We start from the raw sequence: 24,609 nt of genomic DNA, 5'->3' as shown, positions 1-24,609 counted from the left end.
GGGTCCTAGTGCCACAGGTGAACAGGATGTAAACTGAGATACTCATGTCCTTCTTCTAAATAATAAGACAAGTGCTCCCCAAGTGTTCAAGTGTTTCCCCAAACATCAGTCTCTGTGTCTTGGTGCCATGAGCTCATTTACTTCATCTGTTCCTGGGCCCATTACCTCCAGACAAAGAAAATGTTTCTGTATTGTGCCAGGTTCAGACATCGACCCTCAAGAACTGGGACAGGACCAGCCGGCCCAAACATGGAGAAAACCCAGCAGCGATACCAATGGTTGTAATGAAAACACTGATTGTTTCCAGGTATGCTGACTGGTGTGTCTCCATGGCAGCATAGACTTTCGAGGGAAGAATTTGTGAGCAAACGAAAACACAAGGATTCGTGTATTAGAGTGACTTAATTTTTTTTTCTTCTCTAGCATCCCCCCCCCCACACACACACACACACACACCTACACACACACACACACACACACACACACACACACACACACACACACCTACATACACACAGAGTGCTTGTGCTGTCAAAATGAGAAGTTGGCTGCTCTTGTTTAAAACATTTGAATCAGCTATTTAGATAACACACAGCTTATAAAAGGTTATAAGGATAACCTGTGAGTAAATGGAGATGCTTTTTCATTTTTTTTAAATCGGAAAATTGTTGGATAGGAGATACTTGGAGATTAGAGAGAATGAAAAGCAAGGACCCTAAGTTTGTACAATTCACAGAGTCCCCTGCCTCTCATACATGTTCTACCTCTCTTTTCTCTCTCACACCTCCCACCCACCCTTCATTCTTTTTTTGGCAGCAGAGAACCAAATAAATGCAGCTCAAATAGTCATGGGGGGTTAGAACAACCCCTTTGGTTTAATGAGGTGATCCAGTGTATTTTCTCTCCCACTCCCCCTCCTTGTCTCTCTTTCTTCATATATCGCTTAGCCAATTAGATCGTGTCATGTCTTACATCCTTTTTTTTTATGCTCTCACTCATTTTCCCTCCTTCTCTCTTTAGGCCTTGTTGAGCCCTGATAGGCTTGCTGAGGATAAAACCTGGAGCTTGGGCGAGGAGAGGGACATTTTGGAGAGAGATGGCGAGAGGGACGGCGGTCACTTACCTACATGGAGTCCTTCTCCTGGCTCTGTGGAAACCCTCGCTGCAAGGAGGTGGGTGCCCTTTTAGTGCATGTGTGCAGAGCTCAGCTGTGCATCACCTGTGGATGAGGTGACACATTACATTTATTTAGCAGTGCTGGCAGGAGAGTTATCTTGTCTTTAGTGGAAGTTTTTTTGCATTTTCTTTCAGATTTGTTAAGAGATTTTCGTGAGCTGTATACCGGTAATAAGGTGGTCTAGGATTGCACTAGACTTTTTTAAATGGAGATTTACGATGCTAAAAATTACCTCCTGCAGAATTTTTAAATAACGCATGCTGCAAGAAAATTGAAAATATCTCTAACCTTCCAAGTTATCTCAGTGTGGTTAAAAGAAATGTGACAACCATTATGCAATATCATAAGTTGCAATTTGTGATATCATCATAATCATTCTTGCAGTCTTCAACAGTCTGATGAAGTTATGAGGTACAGAGTGAGCATGCATGAATGGATTTGTAATCCGGAAACAGATGTTGAAATCATTCGCAGTGTTGTCGTCACATTGGTAATCTGACTGAGAGAAAAGATCGACTGAACTTAAGTTGGCCTTAAGAAGTGTAAGAGTACTGCAAATATGGAGCCTTTCTATTTCTAAGCAATTACCGAAACACATTTCTTCTTTTTTGACATTATTTTTTAAAATATTTGTTGGTGTAAGTTTTTCACACACTTTAAAACTGTTGTATAGAATGATACACTGAGTTTAACTCACAGGTGTTGTCTTGATAAAATAAATACATTATTTAAAAAAAAATACATTTAAGGTGTGCCGGATGGCGTAGCGGTTATGTCGAGCGCCCTATGTACATTAGAGGCTGTAGTCCTCATCACATCTGTGGGTTTGAAATTCGACCTCAGCCTTTTGCTGCATGTCATCCCTGCTCTCTCCTCCCGGCATGTCCCGTCTCTCTTCAGCTGTCCTATAAGACAAAAAGGCCCCCATAAATTAACATGCTTAACAAGTTAAGTAAGAAAGACAATCCTGACACAAACCACATAACAGCTGGGTGAATTCACATGTTAATCCTGTTTTCATCTTCAGACACATTCAAGTATTGCAATAACTAAAGATTTGAATAATGTGTTATTAAAATAGTACATTTATTAAGAATTAACAAATGTTACAAACCAAGTCCCACCATGTTGTGTCTGTTAAAGTCTTGAGTTAGGTGATGCTGATTCCTCTCATCATCTTGTCTTGTGAAAGTTAAGCATTGGGTTGGAAAGGGGGAGAGGGAATTGGAGCAGCCCCAGGCTACGGTGTAACTTTACTACATTCAATGTCAGGTTGAACCACTGAACGGTCAGAAGAGAGGAAGGAGACATGTCATTGGTTGTTTGGTTTCTTTGTTATAGTTTGTTTAAGAATTGGGTGATCATTTGAACTTCAGTCAGTGAATCTTGAAGGTATGTGAACAAAAATACTTTAGCCAAACTCTGATAGAAAAAGCACATCATTAAATGAGTTTAGATTGTCCTGTTGGTTTAGGATGAAACAATGTGAAATCCCGACAGCCCATTGAAACTATGAAAGTCTGCACAAAACTGTATATTCATTCAGTCAACTACTGTCAGTACATTTTCTCTCATAGAAACCATGAATGTCTGTATACAGACTTGAGCCAGTCGATCTCGAAGATGTTGACATATTTCATTGAACACATCAAAGTTTTAACTGCTGCTAGCGCTGAATGAAGAGTCACTTAAATCAGTCAAGTTCTCTAATGTAACAATCCAGAGGGCGACTGACAAGCACACTAACAATGCAACATTTCAAAAAGAACAAAAAAAAGTTACATTAGGGTGTCGTAAACAGATTAATAAAAAGAGACTAACATTACTTTTTCATTAATTAGATATCATTGTTGTAGAATAAATGTTTTCAAAATTGTGAACCCTGGGCAATCCCTGCATGTCAAAGGAAAAATCATGTTTTACATGTTCTTGGTTGAAAGATCTCAAATGGATTTAGGTTATACTTTTACCTGTCCAATAAATCACAATCAGGTTTCCTCCTGAAACAACAAAAGTTTGGGGAGGGGGGTTCTTTGCTGCAGAATCCAGCAGGCAGGGCTGAATGACTGAACTGTTCAGTTATTTACAGCTTGTTCTTCATGTGTTGTACATGGCATTGCTGTGAGATCAGTTACTCACATTCTTTAGGAATCCCTACAGGCCTCTTCTTTTCACATCTGGACTATGGGTTCCTAAACAACTTTTCCTTTTATAGTTCTTTGCTCTCTGTGTTTCTATTTTTGGCTATTGTGATTTGTGAAACAGAATAAAGGTGCAGAAAAGATGAGAATGATTACCAAAGCAGCATGTGTTTTGGATGAAGAGGTGTTTGTAATCAGCTGCAGAGTAACTCAGACTCACACAGAGCAGAGGATTGCTAATCGGTGCTACACTCTCACACACCATTTTTTTCTACTTGTGTGGAATCTGATTGTATTTGTACATGTTATGATGTATTTGCACATTTGTAGGATCCTACAACCTAAATGTGTGTTCTGAAGTGTGGGCAAGGAGGAGATAATTACCTAACTCGCTCACAATAATAACTCGTAAATACCCCAAATCCTGTCATCTGTTAGGATCCAGGAACAATGAAAACATGTTACATGTTGTTTATGCAGCTGATTCCTTTTCAGCTATTATAAAAAAGGATTTGTGTCGTTTTTATCGTAATCCATTTTTGAGAAGAAAAAGTCGTAATATCTTGGCACAATATTAAAATGACATTTGTAAAATGACTTTGCATCGTTTCCTGATAATATGACTCCAAATTGTTGCTTTGTATCAGGTATATATATACCTGCTAGTGGAGCCGGCACGGGAGCTGGTACAGGTCCGGGGACTGGATTAGGACAAGGTGGGACTGGATTTGGCCCTGGAGCAGCTGGGACAGGATTTCAGCCTGGTGGAGGAACAGGACCCGGAGCAGGAGGGGCAAGTGCTGGTCTAGGAGGGTTTGGACAAGGAGCTGGTGAGGGTGAAAGCCATTTGGGTTTACTGTTAAATTTAGCATCCGCCATGACTTCAGCTTGATGTTATTGATATAAAATGATGACTGACATGTTTAGGTTGGGAATTTAAATGTGGATATAATGAATTACAGATCTTTACTTGCTTTCACTATTTCAGTTTATATCGCAATGACTGTATTTCTCAGGGGGGTATGGTGGGCAAGGGCCAGGGGGAATAGGACCGGGAGGAGTTGGACCTGGAGGAGTCGGACCAGGAGGTTTCCATCCAAGCTCTTTTGGCCAGGCTGGTGGTGGGGGAGGAGTCGTTCCTGGAGGAGTTGGTGCTGGTACGACAAATTGTCTGATGTCATGATCTATTTGTTCCAATCGAGCAAGATTGCAAGATTTGCAAATGTGCAAAGGTAGTGTAAGAAACTCAGCATGAGTGCTAATTTAAGCAAGAGAATTGCACTTGGGATAAGACCTGTCATTTCCTTCATCTGCATTGGTGCCCGAAACAACAGCCTGAAGGCAAAAGCTCAAAAATTACTCAAATTATTTATTTTTTTTTACATCATTTTATGTGAAAGAAAAACCCTACAGAATGTACACACCTCAAATCTCTAAAAAACGTATATGTTTTTGGTTTCTGTAAATACCTGCAGGAGGTGGCTACGGCAGTCGTGGAGGGTTTGGAGTAGGACCAGGAACTGGAGGTGGAGGACAGGTACCAGGCGGTTTTGGACCAGGTGGTGTCAGTACTGGAGGCTATGGAACTGGACCTGGAGGAGTTGGTTCAGGTAGTTTTGGTACAGTATACATAAGTATACATTTCTTTGAAGGATTGAACCAAAACATTTGGCCAGGTTGTAAAAAGCTGATGTAAAAGACAATCAATGGTTAAAAAGATAAAAACACTTCATCCTCTTTAAGCACACAACCATCCTCTTTCATGTACTGCATAACCATAGGATAGTTTTTAATTACATTCTCCAGCTTCAGTGGGTTAAATACAAATGTGAAAGTACTGTTTAGACACCAAAAGTAAAGTGTGTAGCCAGTCAAAACAATCATGAAAGATAGATAATCACAGTTAGCTTGTGTTACTTTCAATTGTGCTGGGGGAATAGTATTGTACAAAGCCATTTTTGAACAGTCCACTGTAGTATTTAAATCTATTGGAAATTCTATTAAGCTCATAGCTTAAAAAACAGATTACCTGGTATGTTTATGTCCTTCACAATAAGGGGAAGTTTCCGTCTCTGGATCATGGGTCAGTGGTCAGCCCCTGTACTGTAAATATTTTTTCCCCTGGTCGATTCAATGGAGTAGGAGACTTGCATACATGTACCATTATTTCATTTCCTCATTACCTCAAGGTTATAAGCTATTGTTTTTGGGCCACCCACCCTCATGCACACACACACACACACACACACACACACACACACACACTGAGCAGTGATAAAGACTAATGCATTAAGCATGGCAGGTCCCTGATAAAGGACGGAAGTCATCACGTCACTCAGAAAGACTGCTTTGCTTTGGAATTTTCGGCCTTTTTGTTTTTTCAACCTTCAAACTTGTAAGTTGCCTATGCAAGACGAGGAATGTCTGTGATAACATCCAAACTGTAAGCACGAGAAACAGACTCATATGTCACATTTTCCAGTTGACTTAAAGTCTGGCCATCTTGACTGGACATGTTTTTTCATGTATGCTTCACAATAATGCCCCAAAAGTGTGTTTGTTTTGCCCTGCTCCACCCTGAAGAATAAGACTCAAACCTCCTGGTTCACCTGAACAAACAATGAGAGGCTTGCATTTATATTCGCTCTAATGTTAATTCTTAAATTTCATGAGACATGTTTAGCAAACTACTACATGAACAAATGGCATGAAGCCACTAGTAAGACCACAGCAGCACAGGAATATAAAGAAACAACTAAATAAGTCAGAGGTCATACTTGCCTTGTTAAAATATTTATTTATTCATTTATGTTTACCTCCTCTCTTTTTAAAGGGAAAGGGAGACATTCATTCGTAGCATGATGTGGCAGCTGCTTTAATTTAAAGGAAAACGAATGTTTACGTATGTAAACACGGTTTTATGAATGAAAGTGAACCTGTAACCTGGTGACTACCCACCTCAGATCAGGAGCATTATACCAAATTAATCACACCTGTGGGTGGAACGTCACCCGCTACACATTATATGTATGACACGCACCCACACACTCTTCCTCTTTCTATCGACTGAGAAGTAAAGGACAATGCCAACTTTCACCATCGAGTGACAGGGGAGGGTTACAGGTTCACTTTCATTCATAAAACCGTGTTTACATACGTAAACATTAGTTTTATTTCATTTGAGTGAACCTGTAACCTGGTGACAACAATATACCAAATAAGTCACGAGGAGGGTGAGTTGGCACAACCCATAGGTCAAGGCCAAACATTGGTGGAGTCCACCAATTGTAAGAAAACAACAGAGCACACTCATGTAGTTGAACTCAAGCAATTTATTTTTAACAGATGAAAAATATTTGCGAACACAAAATCCCCTCGGGGGCAAGGTCCAAAGTGAAAACGCCATTCCAGGGCATGTATCCCCACTGCCAATCTACAGCCAGACCCCTGTGAGAGATATTGTCACAAAATCAAAAACAAACACCTCAAAGAAAAAGTTCAAACCTTTCCAGAGAATAGGCTTACCCTTGTGAGGTTTCTTCTGGGGCAGCCATTATGCATGTATAATATTACAAAAAAGGGTGGAGACAAGGAGGGACACATTGAATTCATTAATCTGTGATGTAAAGTAATACAGCCATTAAATAAAGTATAGGTAGAACTCAGTGCTGTTTCTTTTTTATCTGATCATTAGGCCTTGGGACAGGGGTTGTGGGGGGAGGAACGCTTGGAGCAGGAGGTCTTGGCACAGGCAGAGGTCAGGGAGGGTTCGGAGCTGGAACAGGCTACGGAGCTGGAGGTCAGTAGTTTTTATTTGTCTTTACCTGTTTATTTACTTTTTTACTTCTGATATGCAACAGGTAGTTTGACGAGTGTATAAAACAGTATTTTAAGTGCTCTAAAGCCATATTAGCATGATATACATCACGCCACCACTTTAGGTATCATAATAACATGAGTGCAAGCCAAATGAACATATCAAGCTACCTCAGAGCTGCTCCTATCAAACACAGAACAATGATTCTCTTGATGAATTGCATTTGTATATATCTATTACCTTAAAGGATATTTGTGTGTTAAACAAACCGCTGCCCTAACACAGGTGGATATGGAGGTGGTTATGGACCAGGTGGAGCTGGTCAATACCCAGGATTTGGTGGAACTGGTCCTAAACCTCCTAAAACAGGTATTTGTTGTTATCTTGTGACCATTGCACAGATTGCTTCTCAAATATGTGACTGTTTTGTTGTTTGTTTGTTTACATTAGGCGGGGCTAGAACTTCACTTGGAGGAACAGGTTATGGACCTGCTGGTGCTGGATTTGGCCCTGGTGGTGCTGGACTAGGGCCTGGTGGAGCAGGATTTGGGCCCGGTGGTGCTGGATTAGGGCCTGGTGGAGCAGGATTTGGGCCCGGTGGTGCTGGAGTAGGGCCTGGTGGAGCAGGATTTGGGCCTGGTGGAGCAGGATTTGGGCCCGGTGGTGCTGGAGTGGGGCCTGGTGGAGCAGGATTTGGGCCCGGTGGTGCTGGAGTAGGCCCTGGTGGAGCAGGATTTGGGCCTGGTGGTGCAGGAGTAGGCCCTGGCGGTGCTGGATTTGGCCCTGGTGGTGCTGGATTTGGCCCTGGTGGTGCTGGACTAGGGCCCGGTGGTGCTGGATTTGGGCCCGGTGGTGCTGGAGTAGGCCCCGGTGGTGCTGGATTTGGGCCCGGTGGTGCTGGAGTAGGCCCCGGTGGTGCTGGATTTGGCCCTGGTGGTGCTGGACTAGGCCCCGGTGGTGCTGGATTAGGGCCTGGTGGAGCAGGAGTAGGGCCTGGAGTTGCTGCTGTGCCAGGAGGAGGTAAATAAAATAATTTACGTCAGTCAATGCCGCGTTCGACAGTATTTATGAATTAGTATATCATTTATATAACATTTTCTGAGTTTCAAACTAATGCACTAAAGCTTAACTGTACTTTACTATTGTAAGCTTGTATTTAAACATTTGTAATGATATGAAAATAAATATTGTACATCTCAATAAAAGCTGGTTTTAGTATTTAAAGCATTCAAAGTGACCACTGTAGGATTTACCGTCGCTGTGTAACAGAAGTGTGCTATTTGGTAAATTATCTTGAGAGATTGTTTATTTCTTCCAAAGACAATTTATTGAATCTCTGTTGCAGTCCCAATGCTGCCACAGACTGGAACAACAGGGGGAGGACCTGGAGGAAAGACTGGTGGAAAAGCATCAAAACAAGTACCAGGTAAGAAAAGAGTAATAAGAAAACTTAATAAGAAAACATCATCTTTGTGAACAAAGGATGTAAACAATAGTTAATTTTAGAATTCATGACCAACCACAAGAACTGAATATTTTTGAGAACATGTTCTAAACTTGGAATTGCTGTTACACAGGGGTTGGGGTGCCGGGACTCTATCAAGGTGGATTTTTACCAGGACAAGGTAGGATTCAAAACATGAAACATTAAACAAAGATAAAAAGAAAAACTAATATATTCTGTGAGGGATTCAGTGTGTAAACAGAAGCAATGGTTGCTTTTCATCTTCCTTGGCTAGGTTTTGGTGGCCGTGGTGTTCTCCCTGGAGTCGCTACTGGAAATGGACTTGGACCTCAGAGTGGTATGTAAACACACTCCATGATAATACATCTTGGAATAGCACATTTTGGCATGGCTTTCATTTCTAAAAATAATAAACGTTTCCTCATTATTCTCAGGGGCTGGAGTACTTGGCCAGGGGAGTGCTGGAACTGGGGGAGCAGGAAGTATGTGTCATAATGACTTTTTTATAAATCACTTGATCTTCAAAAATAAAAAGCCTAATTGACAGTTATACAAATGATCAAGGCTTCCATTCAGTTTTTCACAGGATGAGCATCTCTGTGGTGTACTTTTTACCTTAGGTGGCCGTGGACAGCAGTTGCCAGGGGTCTTTCGTGGTTACCCTCTCATATCCCCAAAATCAGGTACACATAACAAGTATTGCAGTTATCATTGCAGCAGCATGTAGAATAACATGAAATTCATATATGTGAAGGAAAACTAAATTATCTTTTCTCTTAAATACAGGGGCAGGAAAATCAAAGAATCCAGCTAAAGCAGCAGCTAAATATGGTACAGTAAAGAAGTATTAGTTCAGGTTTGTAACTGGTATTTTGAATATGCATTAACTAATAAGGAAATTATCTACTTTTTGCTTGACCAGGGGGAGCTGGAAGAGGTGCACTAGGTCAAGGAGGCACTTTAGGGGTTGGGACTGAAAGACTCCCTGGAGGTGGAACTGGATTTGGGGGTGGTGTTGGAACAGGAGGTGGACCTGGATTCGGAGGCAGTGTTGGAACAGGAGGTGGACCTGGATTCGGAGGTGGTGTTGGAACAGGAGGTGGACCTGGATTCGGAGGCGGTGTTGGAACAGGAGGTGGACCTGGATTCGGAGGTGGTGTTGGAACAGGAGGTGGACCTGGATTCGGAGGTGGTGTTGGAAGTGGTGTTGGAACAGGAGGTGGAACAGGAGGTGGAGCTGGAACCGGAGGTGGACCTGGATCTGTACCTGGATTCGGAGGTGGTGTTGGAACAGGAGGTGGAGCTGGAACAGGTAAATTTACCTAATTCACCTAATCAAATAATCAATCATAAAATATAAATTATAATTTCTACAACTGTTTCAACGATGAATATCTTATTATGTATTATATGATTTTTGGATCAATTTGCACAGGTTATATCGTGTTAAATACCTGTTCACTTAGACATGTTTTGTGCCATAGGTTATGGTCCTGGCTCAGCCAAAGCACGAAAATATGGTAAGAAATACATTTATAATTACAAATTATTTTCTTTTCTTTCACAAAATACTAATAAAATGAAATGAATCAACATCCTCTTTTATTCTGTCTGGTACAGGCTATGGACCAGGAGGAGTTGGACCAGGTGGTGCTGGTACAGGCTATGGACCAGGAGGAGTTGGACCAGGTGGTGCTGGTACAGGCTATGGACCAGGTGGAGTCGGACCTGGTGGTGCTGGTACAGGCTATGGACCAGGAGGAGTTGGACCAGGTGGTGTTGGTACAGGCTATGGACCAGGTGGAGTCGGACCTGGTGGTGCTGGTACAGGCTATGGACCAGGTGGAGTCGGACCTGGTGGTGCCGGTACAGGCTATGGACCAGGTGGAGTTGGAACAGGTGGTTTGGGTGGTGGCTATGGTACTGGTCCAATTGGGGCAGGCACTGTGTCAACTGGAGGACTTGGAGGCAGAGGACCAGGAGGAGTAGGCTCTGGAGGTAGTTTAAATCCAGGTGGTGCAGGCACAGGGTCGGGCGGTCTTGGTTATGGTCCTGGTGGTGCCGGATCTGGCTCTGGAGGTTTTGGGCCAGGTAGAACTGGTTTTGGGCCAGGTGGAACCGGAACTGGATTGGGAGGAACTGGAACTGGATTAGTAGGAACAGGAACAGGACCTGGAGGTTTGTTTGGAAAATATATCTATATTTTTTTATTCTAACATTAATAGTTTGAAATTCAGTCTAAAACAATTGGATGCTTGATAATCAAATTATATTCTTTATTTCAGGGTATGATGCCAGTGCTAAAGCTCGTAAATATGGTAAGCATTGTTAGGAAATTGGTCAAAATGAATCTGTATAGCTGTGAATTTAATTGAATTCCATTGAACAAAGATTATCAGAAAAAAATACTGCTTTTTCCACTAAAGGTATGCTAAGTGGAGCCCTTGGAGGTGGTGCTGGTACAGGCTTTGGACCAGGAGGAGTTGGACCAGGTGGTGCTGGTACAGGCTATGGGCCAGGAGGAGTTGGACCAGGTACTGGGACAGGCTATGGAGGAGGAGGAGTAGGACCAGGTGGTGCCGGTACAGGCTTTGGACCAGGAGGAGTTGGACCAGGTGGTGCCGGTACAGGCTATGGACCAGGAGGAGCCGGTACAGGCTATGGACCAGGAAGAGTTGGACCAGGAGGTGCCGGTACAGGCTTTGGACCAGGAGGTGCCGGTACAGGCTATGGACCAGGAGGAGCCGGTACAGGCTATGGACCAGGAAGAGATGGACCAGGAGGTGCCGGTACAGGCTTTGGACCAGGAGGTGCCGGTACAGGCTATGGACCAGGAGGAGCCGGTACAGGCTTTGGACCAGGAAGAGTTGGACCAGGAGGTGCCGGTACAGGCTTTGGACCAGGAGGTGCCGGTACAGGCTATGGACCAGGAGGGGTTGGAACAGGTGGTGCTGGTACAGGCTATGGACCAGGTACTGGTACAGGCTTTGGACCAGGAGGAACTGACTTTGGACCGGGAGGTAGGATATAAGCTAAGGATGGAAGATCAAATTTATATGAGAAGAAGTCAAAAATCCCTTTTGAAAATGAAATATCCCTGTTGTTAAAGGATGTTTGTGTGTTTAAACTTTACAGGTTATGCTGGTGCAAAAGCTCGCAAATATGGTAAGAAAGAACTCACAAAAACAATTTACTAAATGTACAATTATCTGTGATATTAACTGTAACATAAACATTTTCGTAAAATGTTTCCAAGTTTAATTTAACTAATAACCTGTGCTCTTTTTCATTATTACATTTCTTTCCTGTTGATTTTCAAGCTAGTGCTACTATTTCATGTTTTGTACTATTTTCTGATCACAATTCTGCTGTCTGCAGGTCTGCCTGGAGGTGGTGGAGGTAATCTGGGTGCAGGTGGACAGGGTGTTGGTGGATTAGGTGACTTCTGATTATCAATACTTGACAAAAGAAAAAGCACCTCTGAAACTAAATGGAATTCTTTGATTCCTTTGATCATTGTTTACATAAAGTATGATTAAGTGAATGTTAAGATCAGCATAGTGCAACTGTAGTAGTTTTACTAAAAAATACAGAAACTAAAATAATATCTTGCTTTGTCGTGCACAAATGTGTTTTGCAGAATTATTTTTATTCTAATAAAATTACAACTACTATGAGTAAATATTATCAACGCTATAGCTCACAACAATTGACTCTTAACTAGGGCTAGCCGGTGGAACTGGAGGAGCACTTGGGACTGGGAGAACAGGATATGGACCTGATGGATATGGACCTGGAGTTGGTTATGGACCAGGTGGAGGTTATGGAGCAGGACCTGGGTCTGGAACAGTTTCAGGTGTGGATTTAAATGTTGATTATATTTGATAAATGAAAACTTAATATAAATCCTAGCTTGCAGAAATTCCTGAACTGAATGAATTATTCAATTTACAGGATATGGGTCAGGATCAAAACCTGCAAAATATGGTATGAGAATGTCCTTTAATTTAAAAAAGAAAAACATGATAAAGGATGTTGGAGGAAAAATCCAGGAAAACTAATTTATTTTCATATGATCCTGGGGGGGCAGGTTCTGGTGGGGTGCTTGGAGGTGGAGTAGGACGAGGTGGTAAGTTGTATGATGATATTAAACCTCATATACTCAACACAACGCAACACAGACGATTTTGTATCTATGTCTTTTTAATGATCCACACTTCTAAGCCTCTTGATGAAAGGGGCTTTAGACCTGGCAATGGAAGTTTAGGTTAGTTTCAGTATTTGCATAGTAGCATCTGGATTTTCAATGTTTAGACCTGCAAACATGTAAAGCCTTAATCACAGGTGTGTTAGGGTCATGTATGAGCTATTCCTTTATTGACCTCTATTGGTGGTTATTAAGAATTGCAGCAACAAGTGCCTTTCACCACACCTGGTCTGTTACTGAAACAATAAAAGAACAAATATGGGAGCAGAAATGCAAAAGGCAAGTTGAGTTGGGTAGTCATTTATAAAAAATATTGTACTAACCACGCCGTTCTGTCATTTTATAATACCAGTAGTTTGAGACTTTTATGGGGAGCTTGAAATACAAGTAGATGGTGGAATGTCCTCAATGTCTTGCCTTTTAGTACAACTTCATCCATGGCCTGCAATTCTAAAATGCAGATCAGTAAGGTATAACTTGGGTCATACCCATCCTACTTGATGATAACGACAGTGTAGGATATAAAATATGCTATTAGTTTGAAAAACAACAGTAGCAAGGTGTTTCCATGCGTTTGTTAGTTAGTTTAATAAATGTGCATGTGAAGTCTGGCTAAATATTTATTTTAGTTTTAAACTACAAAAAGATTTTGTTCTTTCAAAGTTTGGATATATGCTAGAAAGTAACACCAGATCAGGGGTTAGATGGTTAATGGCTTGTAAAGCGCTTTTCTAGTCTTCTGACAACTCAAAGCGCTTTTTACAGCACAAGTCACACCTACCCTTTCACACCATGTTGACACGCTGATGGCAGATGGTGCTATGTCAAGTGACCATCAGTTTTAACTAACAATTCTTACACATTCAATCATCACTGAAGCAGCAACAGGACTTAGGAACAGGGTTAGGTGTTAGGTGGTGTTTTGTCCAAGGACATGTGTGGCTGCAGGAGTATGTATTAGTTTTTTGAAAGGCATTTTGCAAACCACTGGACTAGATAACAGTAATCCCCGTCAGGAAAAGCTAACTCTTTTGGTCAGCTATAATGACTGATCTCATGTGCAGTATGTAAATGCTGTTTATCTGATAATTACAGTCAGAATATACATAACATTTGTATTTGTTGTAATCCTTAGGGTATGGTACAGCTGGATCAAAAGCTGCTAAGTATGGTAAGAAGTTTTTTGACAAGACTTTGTGTCAAGTAAAACAAAGTGTGTACATGATTTATCTTTTTTAACTGAAAAATAAGACCTTGAGTTAGTACGCTTTTTGAATTTACCACATTTTCTTTCATAATCTGTAGGACAACCTGGTGGAGTTGTACCCGGGGCAGGAACAGGGACCATCACTGCAGGAGTAGGAAGAGAGCCTGTCATATCAGGGACAGGAGCAGGGACTGGCACAACAGGAGTAGGGACTGGCACAACAGGAGCAGGAGTCGGGATCGGAACAGCGGGAGCAGGGACTGGTGCTGCAGGAACAGGAACAGGAACAGCAGGAACAGGGCCCAGCACTGGTGTTTCATTGAACGGTACCAGTAGTGGCAGTGCAGGGACAACAGCGATACCCACAGGTAAGTTTCTTGTTTAAGGATTATTGATGCAAAGGAAATAATTTATTAAATTATCTGTGGGAGATAATCTCTCTGCTGGTTCAGGAGGAGGACTCGCGACCACAGGAGGAACACAAGCTCCGGCATCCGAAGGTATCTGTACAGTGATAGCACAAAGCAGTAGGTGAAACTAACACATTACACATTAGTGCTATCCAACAATACATATATATATATATCTATATATATATATATATAAAAGATCACTTTACCTCCTATGTATCTAGAACTTTTGCTGCATCAAATGTGACCATCTTAGCTAATCATTTATAAAATAAAGAATTTCTGCCCTTTAAAAAATTCTACTATTCACAAATCTCTGACCTTTAATATTTTGCCCTTATTCCAGGTGACGGTGCTGCGGGCAGTGTGATAGAGGGGTCTGGAAGTTCTGCAGGAGAAGGTGCGTTTGAGCTGGCTGTATTCTTAGGAATCCGTCTTTACTAACCTTAAAGGCATGTGCAAATTTGGTGCATCAAAACAACTTTGAATATACAGAGATATGTCATGATTACAGAAAAAAAATACTTCTCATTCACACTTGGGTTTCTTTGTATCACCCTGTATATCCTGTTTAAAGAGGCTTGACATGGAAAAAGTCTATTTCATAACTATTAAAATAGGAGGTACTGGTTTATCTGGGAGACCAGTGGGTGCAGGAGGCGATGGAGATGTACTGACTGGCACAGGGATCCCCATTATTGGAGAAAAACCAGGTATTTCACTTCTTTAGGCAACATATCTAAAGGTTGAAGAAGAATGCTCTCTAAAATCTCTTTGTCTTTGCTGTGTTGTCCTCCACTTTAATGTTTTCTTCTTTTTATTTATTTATTTTCAAAACAGGTCTCAATGGGACGGCTGTACCAGGTCTGTTTTATTTCACTTTGCATGATTATTACTAATAATTTAATACAGTGGAAACAGGTTGAACTGGTTATTAAAAGGGGCTCTTAAAATATATTCACACTGCATGGTTACACACCCTAAGGTTTCTCTTATCTTAAACAATGCGTGTACAACTTGGCTGAATACAGTATTGGTGTAATATTTATAAAATGTGTATTTATTGTTCCGAAGGGGACAAAATACTAAGAACAACTATGATAATAAATGCATAGGAGATATTATAAATGCTAAAATACTGTTGACATTTTAAGGGATAAATAAAAAAGACTGACAATTTTGATCTCATATTTATCACACTCATTAGGAGTGGCCTTTGATAGTTACATTTATAAAGAATTAGAATAGTACAAACGTAAATATAAAGCCTGCATAATATGACTCTGTGGCAGATTCACAGTTGTGATCTACCTACCTGAGTTTTTTTTAAACAATTGTGTCCAATATATATTCATGGAGTTAAACCTTTAAAAACATATTAAAAACAGTTCCTGACCTCTATAAACTTCTCAGTTAAGAATGCTTATTATTTCAGTAATGAAAAAATAAATGTTATTGGTACTTTGGACTGACCTGACTTGTTTTCTCTCTTCCTAAACTTTAGGTGGTACTGATGAAGGTGAGATTTCCAGCTACACACGTATAGTGCAAATCAGCTATTCGAAACATTCCTTCTCAATATGATTCATGTTATCACACACTCTTGGCAGGATTCTTGGAGATGAAATCAAAGAACATTCTTCTTATTTTAAATTAACTACCCTGCATGATTTTTAAGGTTCAAGTGGAACATTGCCTGGAGCCAAACCTTTAAAACCCCCAGGTGAATAAATTAAATTTCTATTTTATCTTTAAAAAATAAACAAATCAGGTTTAGGGATACTAATAATGGCATGAAAACAGTGGGAAGGGAAGTATTAAAATGTTTGACCTAAAACTTCTAAATCAGACCAAAACAGTTACAAAGTTTCCTTACTGTCTGCAGGTGTCCCCAGAGGGGATACACCAGGTGAAGGAGATGGAGATGGGGGTCCTGATGGGGAAAGACGTAGTACAGGAGGCACAGGTACAGGACTCGGAGGAGTAGGAGGGAGTCCTTCCAGTGCTGGTACAGAGACAGGTGTTTCTGGTGGTGTAACAGGAACTGGAAGAGGAGACAGTCCTGCTACTGGAACTAGTGTTGGACAAGGAGGTGCAGTCGCTGGAGTAGGGGGAACACCAAAACCGCCAAAAGGTGCCAATTCTTCCATCTGAGTGTACATTCAATTAAACATCTACCATGATCCATTATCTGCCGTTGGTTAGCAAATTTCCAATCCAGCCAATAATTGTGATTAATATACAGTTTGAACCAAAGTTATATTATAGAATATTTAACATACCTATTCATTGAAGAAAAATATTCCATCATATCTCTTAATTCTTTCTAATGTAGTATATGGACCTGATGGTGCTGTACTGGGTACAGGAGAAGGTACTGGGGTAGTTGGAGGAGGAGTTGGTTTGGTACCTGGCACTGGTGGAGTAGGAACAGGAGCCACCAAACCTGGAAAAAGTGAGCCTACTACCAAGTTTTGGTCTCTAAAATCTTTTTGTTTTTATTATAAATCTACATGCCTCTCCACCAGCCTTTTATGTTCACATGACAAATGTTATTCAACACAGGCTATGGCGCTGGTGGAGTTGGAATTTTACCAGGTGGAGGTATGTTAACTAACTGTAACCATACCCATTTTACAGCCAACAGATGACTGACATTTACCTTTAATTGAGACATTTTCATTTTCCTCTCAGGAATACGTTACCCAACAGGAGCTGGAGTAGGACAGGGAACAGGAAAACCAGGCAAAGGTAAGATACATTTTCACTGATATTCTCCTCTTTTAATGAAAAACATTTATTTTCTTCAACGATGAAAGAAGCTGAATGAAACAACTCTTTTGAACTTTCTGTCAGTATATGGGACTCTTGGAGATGGAGGACGGGTTGGGATTAGGCCTGGAGGATATGGAGCTGGTCCAGGAGGTTATGGTGTAGGCCCTGGAGGTTATGGGGCTGGCCCAGGTGGATATGGGGTGGGACCTGGAGGCTATGGAGGCACTGGTGGAGCTGGGACTCTCGGTGTTGGAAGTGGAAGTTTAGGTGGAGCTGTGGGAACAGGCCCTGCTGGAGTCGGTCGTGGACTGGGGGGATATGGTACTGGTGTGGGTCCTGGTGGTAAGTTGACCTCCATGGATCAAGTTCAATCTAATATTTAAGTCTATTTTTATGTAAAAGGAATATTGCTTATACAGATTTCAAATAGAAGTTAACTTATAGATATGCTCTGCCATCTAGGGTCAGGATATGGCACAAATCCAGGACTTGGTACTGGTACTGGCAAACCACAAAAAAGTAAGATAAGAAATGAAAGATATACAGAGTAAAACAAAAACAGAAATGTTTATCCAGAAGACAATAACTGGATCCATATGTGTTTTCAGGTTATGGAGGAAGAGGTGGTGGTACTGGCATTGGTCCTGGTGGCTTTGGTCCAGGTGGCTTTGGGCCTGGCAGTTCTGGTGTTGGTAGTTACGGACCAGGTGGAACAGGGCCAGGTGGTTATGGACCCAGTACTGCAGGGACAGGACCAGGTGCTGTCGAAACAAGGCCAGGAGGTTTTGGACCAGGCGGTGTTGGCACAGGACCAGGCGGTGTTGGCACAGGACCAGGCGGTGTTGGCACAGGACCAGGCGGCTATGGACCTGGTGGAGCTGGTGTCATTCCTGGTGTTTATAGTCTTGGAGGGCAAGGACTGGGTACAAGAAAGCCACCAAAATCAGGTACAGGGGTCATGTTTTAAGAATATAAACCATAACAGGTATTGTATTACGTAATATTTATTCATGCTGTTAACTTTCTGACAGGGTATGGATCATCGTCACTTGGGGGAGCTGGTTATGGGCAAGGTGAGGTATTCCTTCATTCCAGCTCTTCAAAATGAGATAATATATAATCCCATATAATGCAACAAAGAACAAGGAGTTCCTTTACATCAAGTTAGCTTACTAAAGTGATGAGGCAGGCATAAAGATGCACTACAAGAATGCTTTCTGGAGAAAAGCCAAGTTGGGATCATTTTAAAACTGTTCAATTATTCATGATGCAGGGGTTGGACCTGGTGGAACAAGTACTGGACTTGGCAGATATGTACCTGGGGGCATTGGACCGGGAGGTGTCATCACTGGGACTGGAGGCTTTGGACCAGGTAGTGCTGACACAGGTAGAGGAGGTGGGTTAGGACCAGGTGGTGCTGGCACAGGAACAGGAGGCTTTGGACCAGGTGGTGCCGGCACAGGAACAGGAGGCTATGGACCAGGTGGTGCTGGCACAGGAACAGGAGGCTTTGGACCAGGTGGTGCCGGCACAGGAACAGGAGGCTATGGACCAGGTGGTGCTGGCACAGGAACAGGAGGCTTTGGACCAGGTGGTGCCGGCACAGGAACAGGAGGCTATGGACCAGGTGGTGCAGGACTTGGAACAGGAGGCTACGGTCCTGCAGGGCAAGGATTTGGAAAAAGAAAACCATATAAATCAGGTTAATTATGTTAAAACACACTTCATATGCAACAATTCATTCCACCAGCGGAGATACTGTTTTGGTCCTACTGTTGAATGTTTTATACGATACATTCATTATCCCCTTGGGGAATAGTACAGGTAATTAGTTATGTCACAGACATGGCAGTATGAAAGAAATAATTATAACCAATGCCTATTTTCTAGGTGGCATAGGTACAGGAACTGGCAGATTTGGGCCCGGTGGAGTTGGACCAGGTGGGGGCAGCACAGGAACAGGAGGAGGTATTAGACCAGGTGGTGCCGGCACAGGAACAGGAACAGGCTTTGGACCAGGTGGAGCCGGAACAGGAACAGGAGGAGGCTTTGGACCAGGTGGAGCCGGAACAGGAACAGGAGGAGGCTTTGGACAAGGTGGTGCTGGCAGAGGAACAGGAGCAGGCTTTGGACCAGGTGGAGCCGGCACAGGAGGAGGCTTTGGACCAGGTGGAGCCGGCACAGGAACAGGAGGAGGCTTTGGACCAGGAGGAGGCTTTGGACCAGGTGGAGCCAGCACAGGAACAGGAGGAGGCTTTGGACCAGGAGGAGGCTTTGGACCAGGTGGAACTGGCACAGGAACAGCAGGAGGTATTAGACCAGGTGGTGCCGGCACAGGAACAGGCTTTGGACCAGGTGGAGTCGGCACAGGAACAGGAGGAGGCTTTGGACCAGGTGGAGCTGGCACAGGAACAGGAGGAGGCTTTGGACCAGTGGGCCAAGGATTAGCAAAAAGGAAACCACCTAAATCTGGTATGTTATGATAAAATGTAAAACAAATGGGACCAAATATTCCTCTCCCAATTAAAATCCTTATTTGATTTTTGAATCTATTATCTTAGCTAGAGTAAGTAGTTGGCATAATCTTTGTTGACCTCAGAACTTCTCCCATTATTTCAGTTTATGGAGGAGCTGGATATGGATCAGGTGGGACTTTAAACAGATCAAGGATGGTTATTATCTTTTAACACATTTAAGTGGTACGATATTATGCTTACATATTCAGATCTGCTTCCTATTAGGAATATTAGGAGGAGGTACAGGAGTTGGTCCTGGCAGAGGTGGAACTGGAGGCTATGGCCCAGGAAGTGCTGGAACTGGAGGCTATGGCCCAGGAGGTGCTGGAACTGGAGGTTATGGCCCAGGAGGTGCTGGAACTGGAGGTTATGGCCCAGGAGGTGCTGGAACTGGCAGCTATGGCCCAGGAGGTGCTGGAACTGGAGGCTATGGACCAGGAGGGGCTGGAACTGGCAGCTATGGCCCAGGAGGTGCTGGAACTGGAGGCTATGGACCAGGAGGTGCTGGAACTGGCAGCTATGGCCCAGGAGGTGCTGGAACTGGAGGCTATGGACCAGGAGGTGCTGGAACTGGGCCTGGAAGATATGGACCTGGTGGCCAAGTAGCAGGAAGCAGGAAGCCTCCTAAGTCAGGCTATGGATCATCGTTGGGCGGAACAGGCTTTGTACCAGGTAAATTTCTCCACTGACCCATATTAATCTTTTATTAAGGTTCTGATATTTTCTGAGATAAAATTCTCATTGTCACTGAAAACCAGCAATTCACTTATACTCTCAAGCAAAAGCTGCCACCATGGCTCAGCTGTAGAATATCAAGTAGAATCACAAATAACTAAAGTATTGGCAAAGACCTGTTTTTATTGGACGATTTTACATTTAATTTGTATGAAGAATCAAAGTAAACATTAAGATATTCCCATATTATGACCGACTGGATATTTAAAAAATCAAGAAACTTGAAACTTTTTTTAATTTGGTATGTAAACCAGCCACCAGCGTCCTGTTGACTCATTTGTATCTTAGTTGTTGAATGACTCTTTACTGAGATAATGACCTAACTGACATATGTATCCATCATGCTACCTGACTTCATGCAGCTTATTAACTTTAGTCCCATCTATGGTAATCAGGTGGTGTAGGTGGTGTGGTGCCCGGAGCAGGTACAGGAGGTATCTCTGGAGGGCCAGGCAAGTTTCTAGTTTTTAAAGGAAAATCATGTCTAAGAGATGATTCTGTTAAATATGTAATACAAAACTGAAATAGTAAAGCCTTACCTCTGCTATAAGTATAAGCTGTGTCTAATGGTTATCCTCTGTTGATTTTAAGTTCTTAAGTTGACATTTATACTTACCTGTCCAGGAAATGTAGCAAGAGGAACAGGAGGGGCAGGGGTTGCTGCCGGAACAGGCCAGGGAGTAGGAGGAGCAGGTGGCTTACCAGGTCAGTTTAAACGGAGCACTGATACAGTAAACAACAATAACTAAATAAGAGTATTTACATAATTACATTTGATATTATAAGGTGAATTCTGTCCTGCCAACTGTTGAGCGCTAACTAATGAAGTATAAACTGTTTGAAGTGTTAAGTGATGTAATGTGTCAATTGTTCCAACAGGGGGTGTTGTCCCTGGATATGGTGGGATGGGGGGAGGAACCTATCCAGGTAAAATAGAATCACATACAGTAATCACATTTTTCTTCCCTCTTTTCTTACAAGTTAAAAGATTCCAAATCGAAAAATGAAAAATATGATAAATATTGTACATACCTAAAATTTGACAAACACACAATTACTGCACTTAAAGTAAGAAGCAGGAAGTGTTTCTGTTTTGAGCATCAAGCTTTGAATGGTAAATATTTGTTAGAACATATTCTCACTTCTATCTTCACAGAAATAACATAGAAAATTAGACCAATTTCAAGATTAACAATTGTTTATTATGACTTTATTTCTTGTTATTATTCCCTAGGATATGCAGGGGCTGGACAAAAAAGTAAGAAAACTCATTGTACTCTGGGATAAACATATTAGTCGGTTTCATAACACATATATGAATGGCATTCACACATAGACATACTATATGCACATGGCACATACTGACATTATGATCCAAATGAGGTCTCTCAAATATTTGGTCCATGATTATTAAGCTTCTAATATTTATGTAGAGGTTTTCAGTCACACATGTGAAATAGTACATTCTGTATCTATCTTTAAATGATCGAATCACTAAGTAAAAAATAAATAGAAAGGATGATCATTCGGACTTTTTTTCTTTAAAAAAAAGTAGTTGTGTGTGTCTTTAGAATTTATAGTGCTTGATATAATTGTTGTGGTGTACATCTGGTCATATCTGCAGCATAATGTGTTTATTTCATGTCCTTTAGCAAAGGCACAGAAGGCGGCCAAATATGCAGCCCTGCAAGCCTTTCTGGGAGCTGGAGGCCAAAGAGGTGAACACAAAATGTGTTGTTTTAAAGTAAATTGTATCTATAATTATCAATGTAATTTAATGTTGAAATAAACTGAAGATCATTTATTGTTCAAATCATTACCATAAACTAGACTACTCATAGCAAGTTCTTAAAAGTGATGCAATACTTTGAGTTGAATGATGATTCTGCTCTGCATTGCAAAAACATATCATACAAAGTTTACAAAAATACACAAGTTGAATATAAGCAAACATCACACTTTTCATTTTATGTGGAATTCAATTCTCCCATAATTAGTCTTCTAGTTTCAAGCAAAGGTGCATACATGATAGATCTTTGTTGCAATTGTTTCCTTTTAAACTAACGATGAAGAGTGCTATTATTTACTTCACTTCAACAAAACTACCTTTAGTTGCTTTTTTTGTAATTTATCACCTTTACTCTTGATCAAACTTGTCTTAAATAGTTACAAAGGACTGTGCAGACTTGCTTATAGTAGATTTTGTCATAATCAAGCCACAAATACAGAAACTATTAAACTGACTGTTGGAACTGAGATCATGTCACTAGCAGCTGTTTTTAAATGCTGTGGTTTAAAATGGATTAGTTCTGTGTTTTCCAGTGTAGTTTTTACATAATTCATGTTTTTGTTTTTTTTAATTGAAGAATAATTGACTTTGTTCTTGTGTGTAGGCACCGGCTGTCAGGGTAATTACTGTGGCCGAAGGAGGAAGTGAGAGGCCACCACACAGGAAGTGACCTCATTAAAACAACGGTGGTGCTATTGCAATTTCAGATTGTAAATGTCTTAACCTGCGATAGAAGCTAAAGCTTCAACACATTCCAGATGTTACACTTTTGTTTTGTTATTATATAATGGTCTCTTTCAAAAAGAGCATTGGTTCTCAACCTTTAAGGGTCTTTGTGATTCCTCAAAATCAGCTGATTCGTTTTGTTTTAAGGTGTGTTATGCATGTTGTCCATTTTATCATCTCCCAAGAGAGATCACAATTTACAGTAGGATTGGATCGGGACACATTTGTAATAATTTTTCGCTCCCTCAATCACCTTGTTACTCTTCCAAGGACCGGATTAACCAGGCTGAGAACCATTTAAATGAAGGATGACGCTTTCTTTTTAAGTTGTGATACAGTGTGGTGTTCATTTTATATATTGAACATCATGTTTTGTTACACATGTTCCTGTGCAAGTATCCCCATTAATCCTCTGGGTGAACATTGCTAACAAGGACACCCTCAGGGCAGCTCCTTCAGACCTGTCTGCATGCTGACACAAGGTTTAAAAGTCTCCAATGCCACACTTTTATCCAGTGTGACTGGATTTGAGGTCTGCAGAAGGAGATATACATTTGATTAATTCACTGTTTTTAGCTCTTGCATCAATGTGCTAACACTTGAATGTTATATTGTGTAACTGATCTTATCTAGTGTTTGGATTGGTCATGATCTGATCCTTGAAAAGAATTATAACTTTAGGCTTCAGAAGTATGAAAGTTAAAGATGTAGGTTCTCAGATGTTAACACTTCATTCAGAACACAAAGGCACTGTTTTAAAGCGTTATAACACTAATGTTTATGAGTGTTAACTTTGCATTTTTTCCCATCAAAATGGTGTATTTTTTATTATGGTGTGGCTTAGACCTGACTTTTTGTTGTTGAGAAACACAATTTAGCTAAATGTGAGTTATTATGATAAGAACATTTTAATGACATCCGAAAAGCATTGATTACTGTTTTTTTTTACTTATTTTAGCATTGCTGGTAAATTGTTCACTTTTGCAAGTCTTTTAAATTATGACAAAAAGCAGAACAAGATGAGTGCTATCTGTTCAGTGTAATTTGTTTCACAATTTTAAGTGCAGTAATACAGTATTACATATTTGAGTCATTTTGTGTGTTTTTACACTTTTGTATTACAATAATGAAAGATACATGCTTTGTCCTTGATGCTTGCTCATTCACTTTGAGCTCACGTGTGTCTCTGTTATGTACCTCATCAGGTGTTTTTAACAGCTGTGTTCTTTACGTGGCTCATGAAGAAAATGATGCATTGTTGTACACATTCAGATGATGTTTTCTGAAATAAAGAAATGATTGATAGATTTTTTTTCTCCGTTAGTTGATATTTAAAAGAAATTTGAATAATTGACTGTGGTGCACATGCATGCACAAAATAAAAAAAACGAAGAGAGTTTTTCGCATAAGGCCAGAGGTACTTTCAGAGGCAGATGTTGGTTAGACATGTTAACCTATTGTGGCATGCTGATAACCACAGTGAATCGAAAAAAGGAAACAACAAAATTCAGTCTGGGCTAAAGTTATTGCAGCAGTCAAGTGTTGTCTTCTTAGTGACTAAAATAGAGGTTAAGACAATACATAATGTTGTTTTTTATACACAGGGTATTATGTTGTAGTAGAGCTTTATGCAATAACTTAACC

At 41.2% G+C, this 24,609-nt stretch overlaps 1 protein-coding gene and 1 long non-coding RNA gene across 43 annotated transcripts; one reads left to right on the top strand and one right to left on the bottom strand.

Moving 5' to 3' along the window:
- The first annotated feature begins 1,013 nt into the window (after nt 1–1,013).
- On the top strand, nt 1,014–23,604 carry elnb (elastin b). Of its 42 annotated transcripts, none has more exons than XM_061055335.1 (54): nt 1,014–1,172; nt 3,966–4,148; nt 4,335–4,475; nt 4,794–4,928; nt 7,013–7,117; nt 7,421–7,504; nt 7,586–8,155; nt 8,511–8,561; nt 8,713–8,760; nt 8,875–8,937; nt 9,035–9,082; nt 9,221–9,283; nt 9,387–9,431; nt 9,523–9,735; nt 9,820–9,912; nt 10,085–10,120; nt 10,221–10,778; nt 10,886–10,918; nt 11,027–11,218; nt 11,573–11,620; nt 11,736–11,765; nt 11,979–12,038; nt 12,325–12,456; nt 12,555–12,587; nt 12,691–12,729; nt 13,943–13,978; nt 14,113–14,382; nt 14,467–14,514; nt 14,771–14,824; nt 15,045–15,137; nt 15,265–15,288; nt 15,929–15,943; nt 16,103–16,147; nt 16,310–16,558; nt 16,760–16,879; nt 16,990–17,028; nt 17,119–17,175; nt 17,281–17,541; nt 17,662–17,718; nt 17,808–18,014; nt 18,057–18,146; nt 18,231–18,272; nt 18,473–18,790; nt 19,201–19,257; nt 19,369–19,509; nt 19,543–19,671; nt 19,819–19,845; nt 19,941–20,387; nt 20,846–20,906; nt 21,088–21,155; nt 21,330–21,377; nt 21,685–21,708; nt 22,103–22,168; nt 22,844–23,604. In XM_061055335.1, the coding sequence occupies exons 1-54, from the start codon at nt 1,097–1,099 to the stop codon at nt 22,885–22,887; spliced, it is 6,216 nt and encodes a 2,071-aa protein (XP_060911318.1). In that variant the 5' UTR covers nt 1,014–1,096; the 3' UTR covers nt 22,888–23,604. The 42 variants fall into 42 exon arrangements, with proteins under 42 accessions (XP_060911318.1, XP_060911317.1, XP_060911316.1 ...); XM_061055334.1 differs by having other exon boundaries at nt 19,318–19,509; XM_061055333.1 differs by having other exon boundaries at nt 19,201–19,296; nt 19,351–19,509.
- On the bottom strand, nt 9,522–9,913 carry LOC132988144 (uncharacterized). Its single transcript, XR_009675785.1, has 3 exons — nt 9,856–9,913; nt 9,742–9,777; nt 9,522–9,597 (listed from the first exon to the last, which is right to left on the bottom strand). It is a non-coding gene; the product is annotated as an uncharacterized LOC132988144 (long non-coding RNA).
- Nucleotides 23,605–24,609: the final 1,005 nt, after the last annotated feature.

This window comes from Labrus mixtus, chromosome 14 (assembly GCF_963584025.1).
Source record: "Labrus mixtus chromosome 14, fLabMix1.1, whole genome shotgun sequence".
Classification (NCBI taxonomy): Eukaryota; Metazoa; Chordata; class Actinopteri; order Labriformes; family Labridae; genus Labrus; species Labrus mixtus.
This window is presented reverse-complemented; position numbering and strand designations above follow the sequence as displayed.

What these genes read in the sequence shown, in the direction of transcription:
- elnb (XM_061055298.1), top strand. Translation starts at nt 1,097, where the DNA reads ATGGCGAGAGGGACGGCGGTCACTTACCTACATGGAGTCCTTCTCCTG. An exon ending in AAGAAAGCCACCAAAATCAG is followed by an intron (nt 18,147 to 18,230) that starts GTACAGGGGTCA and finishes ACTTTCTGACAG; the next exon opens with GGTATGGATCATCGTCACTT. An exon ending in AAGAAAACCATATAAATCAG is followed by an intron (nt 18,902 to 19,089) that starts GTTAATTATGTT and finishes CCTATTTTCTAG; the next exon opens with GTGGCATAGGTACAGGAACT.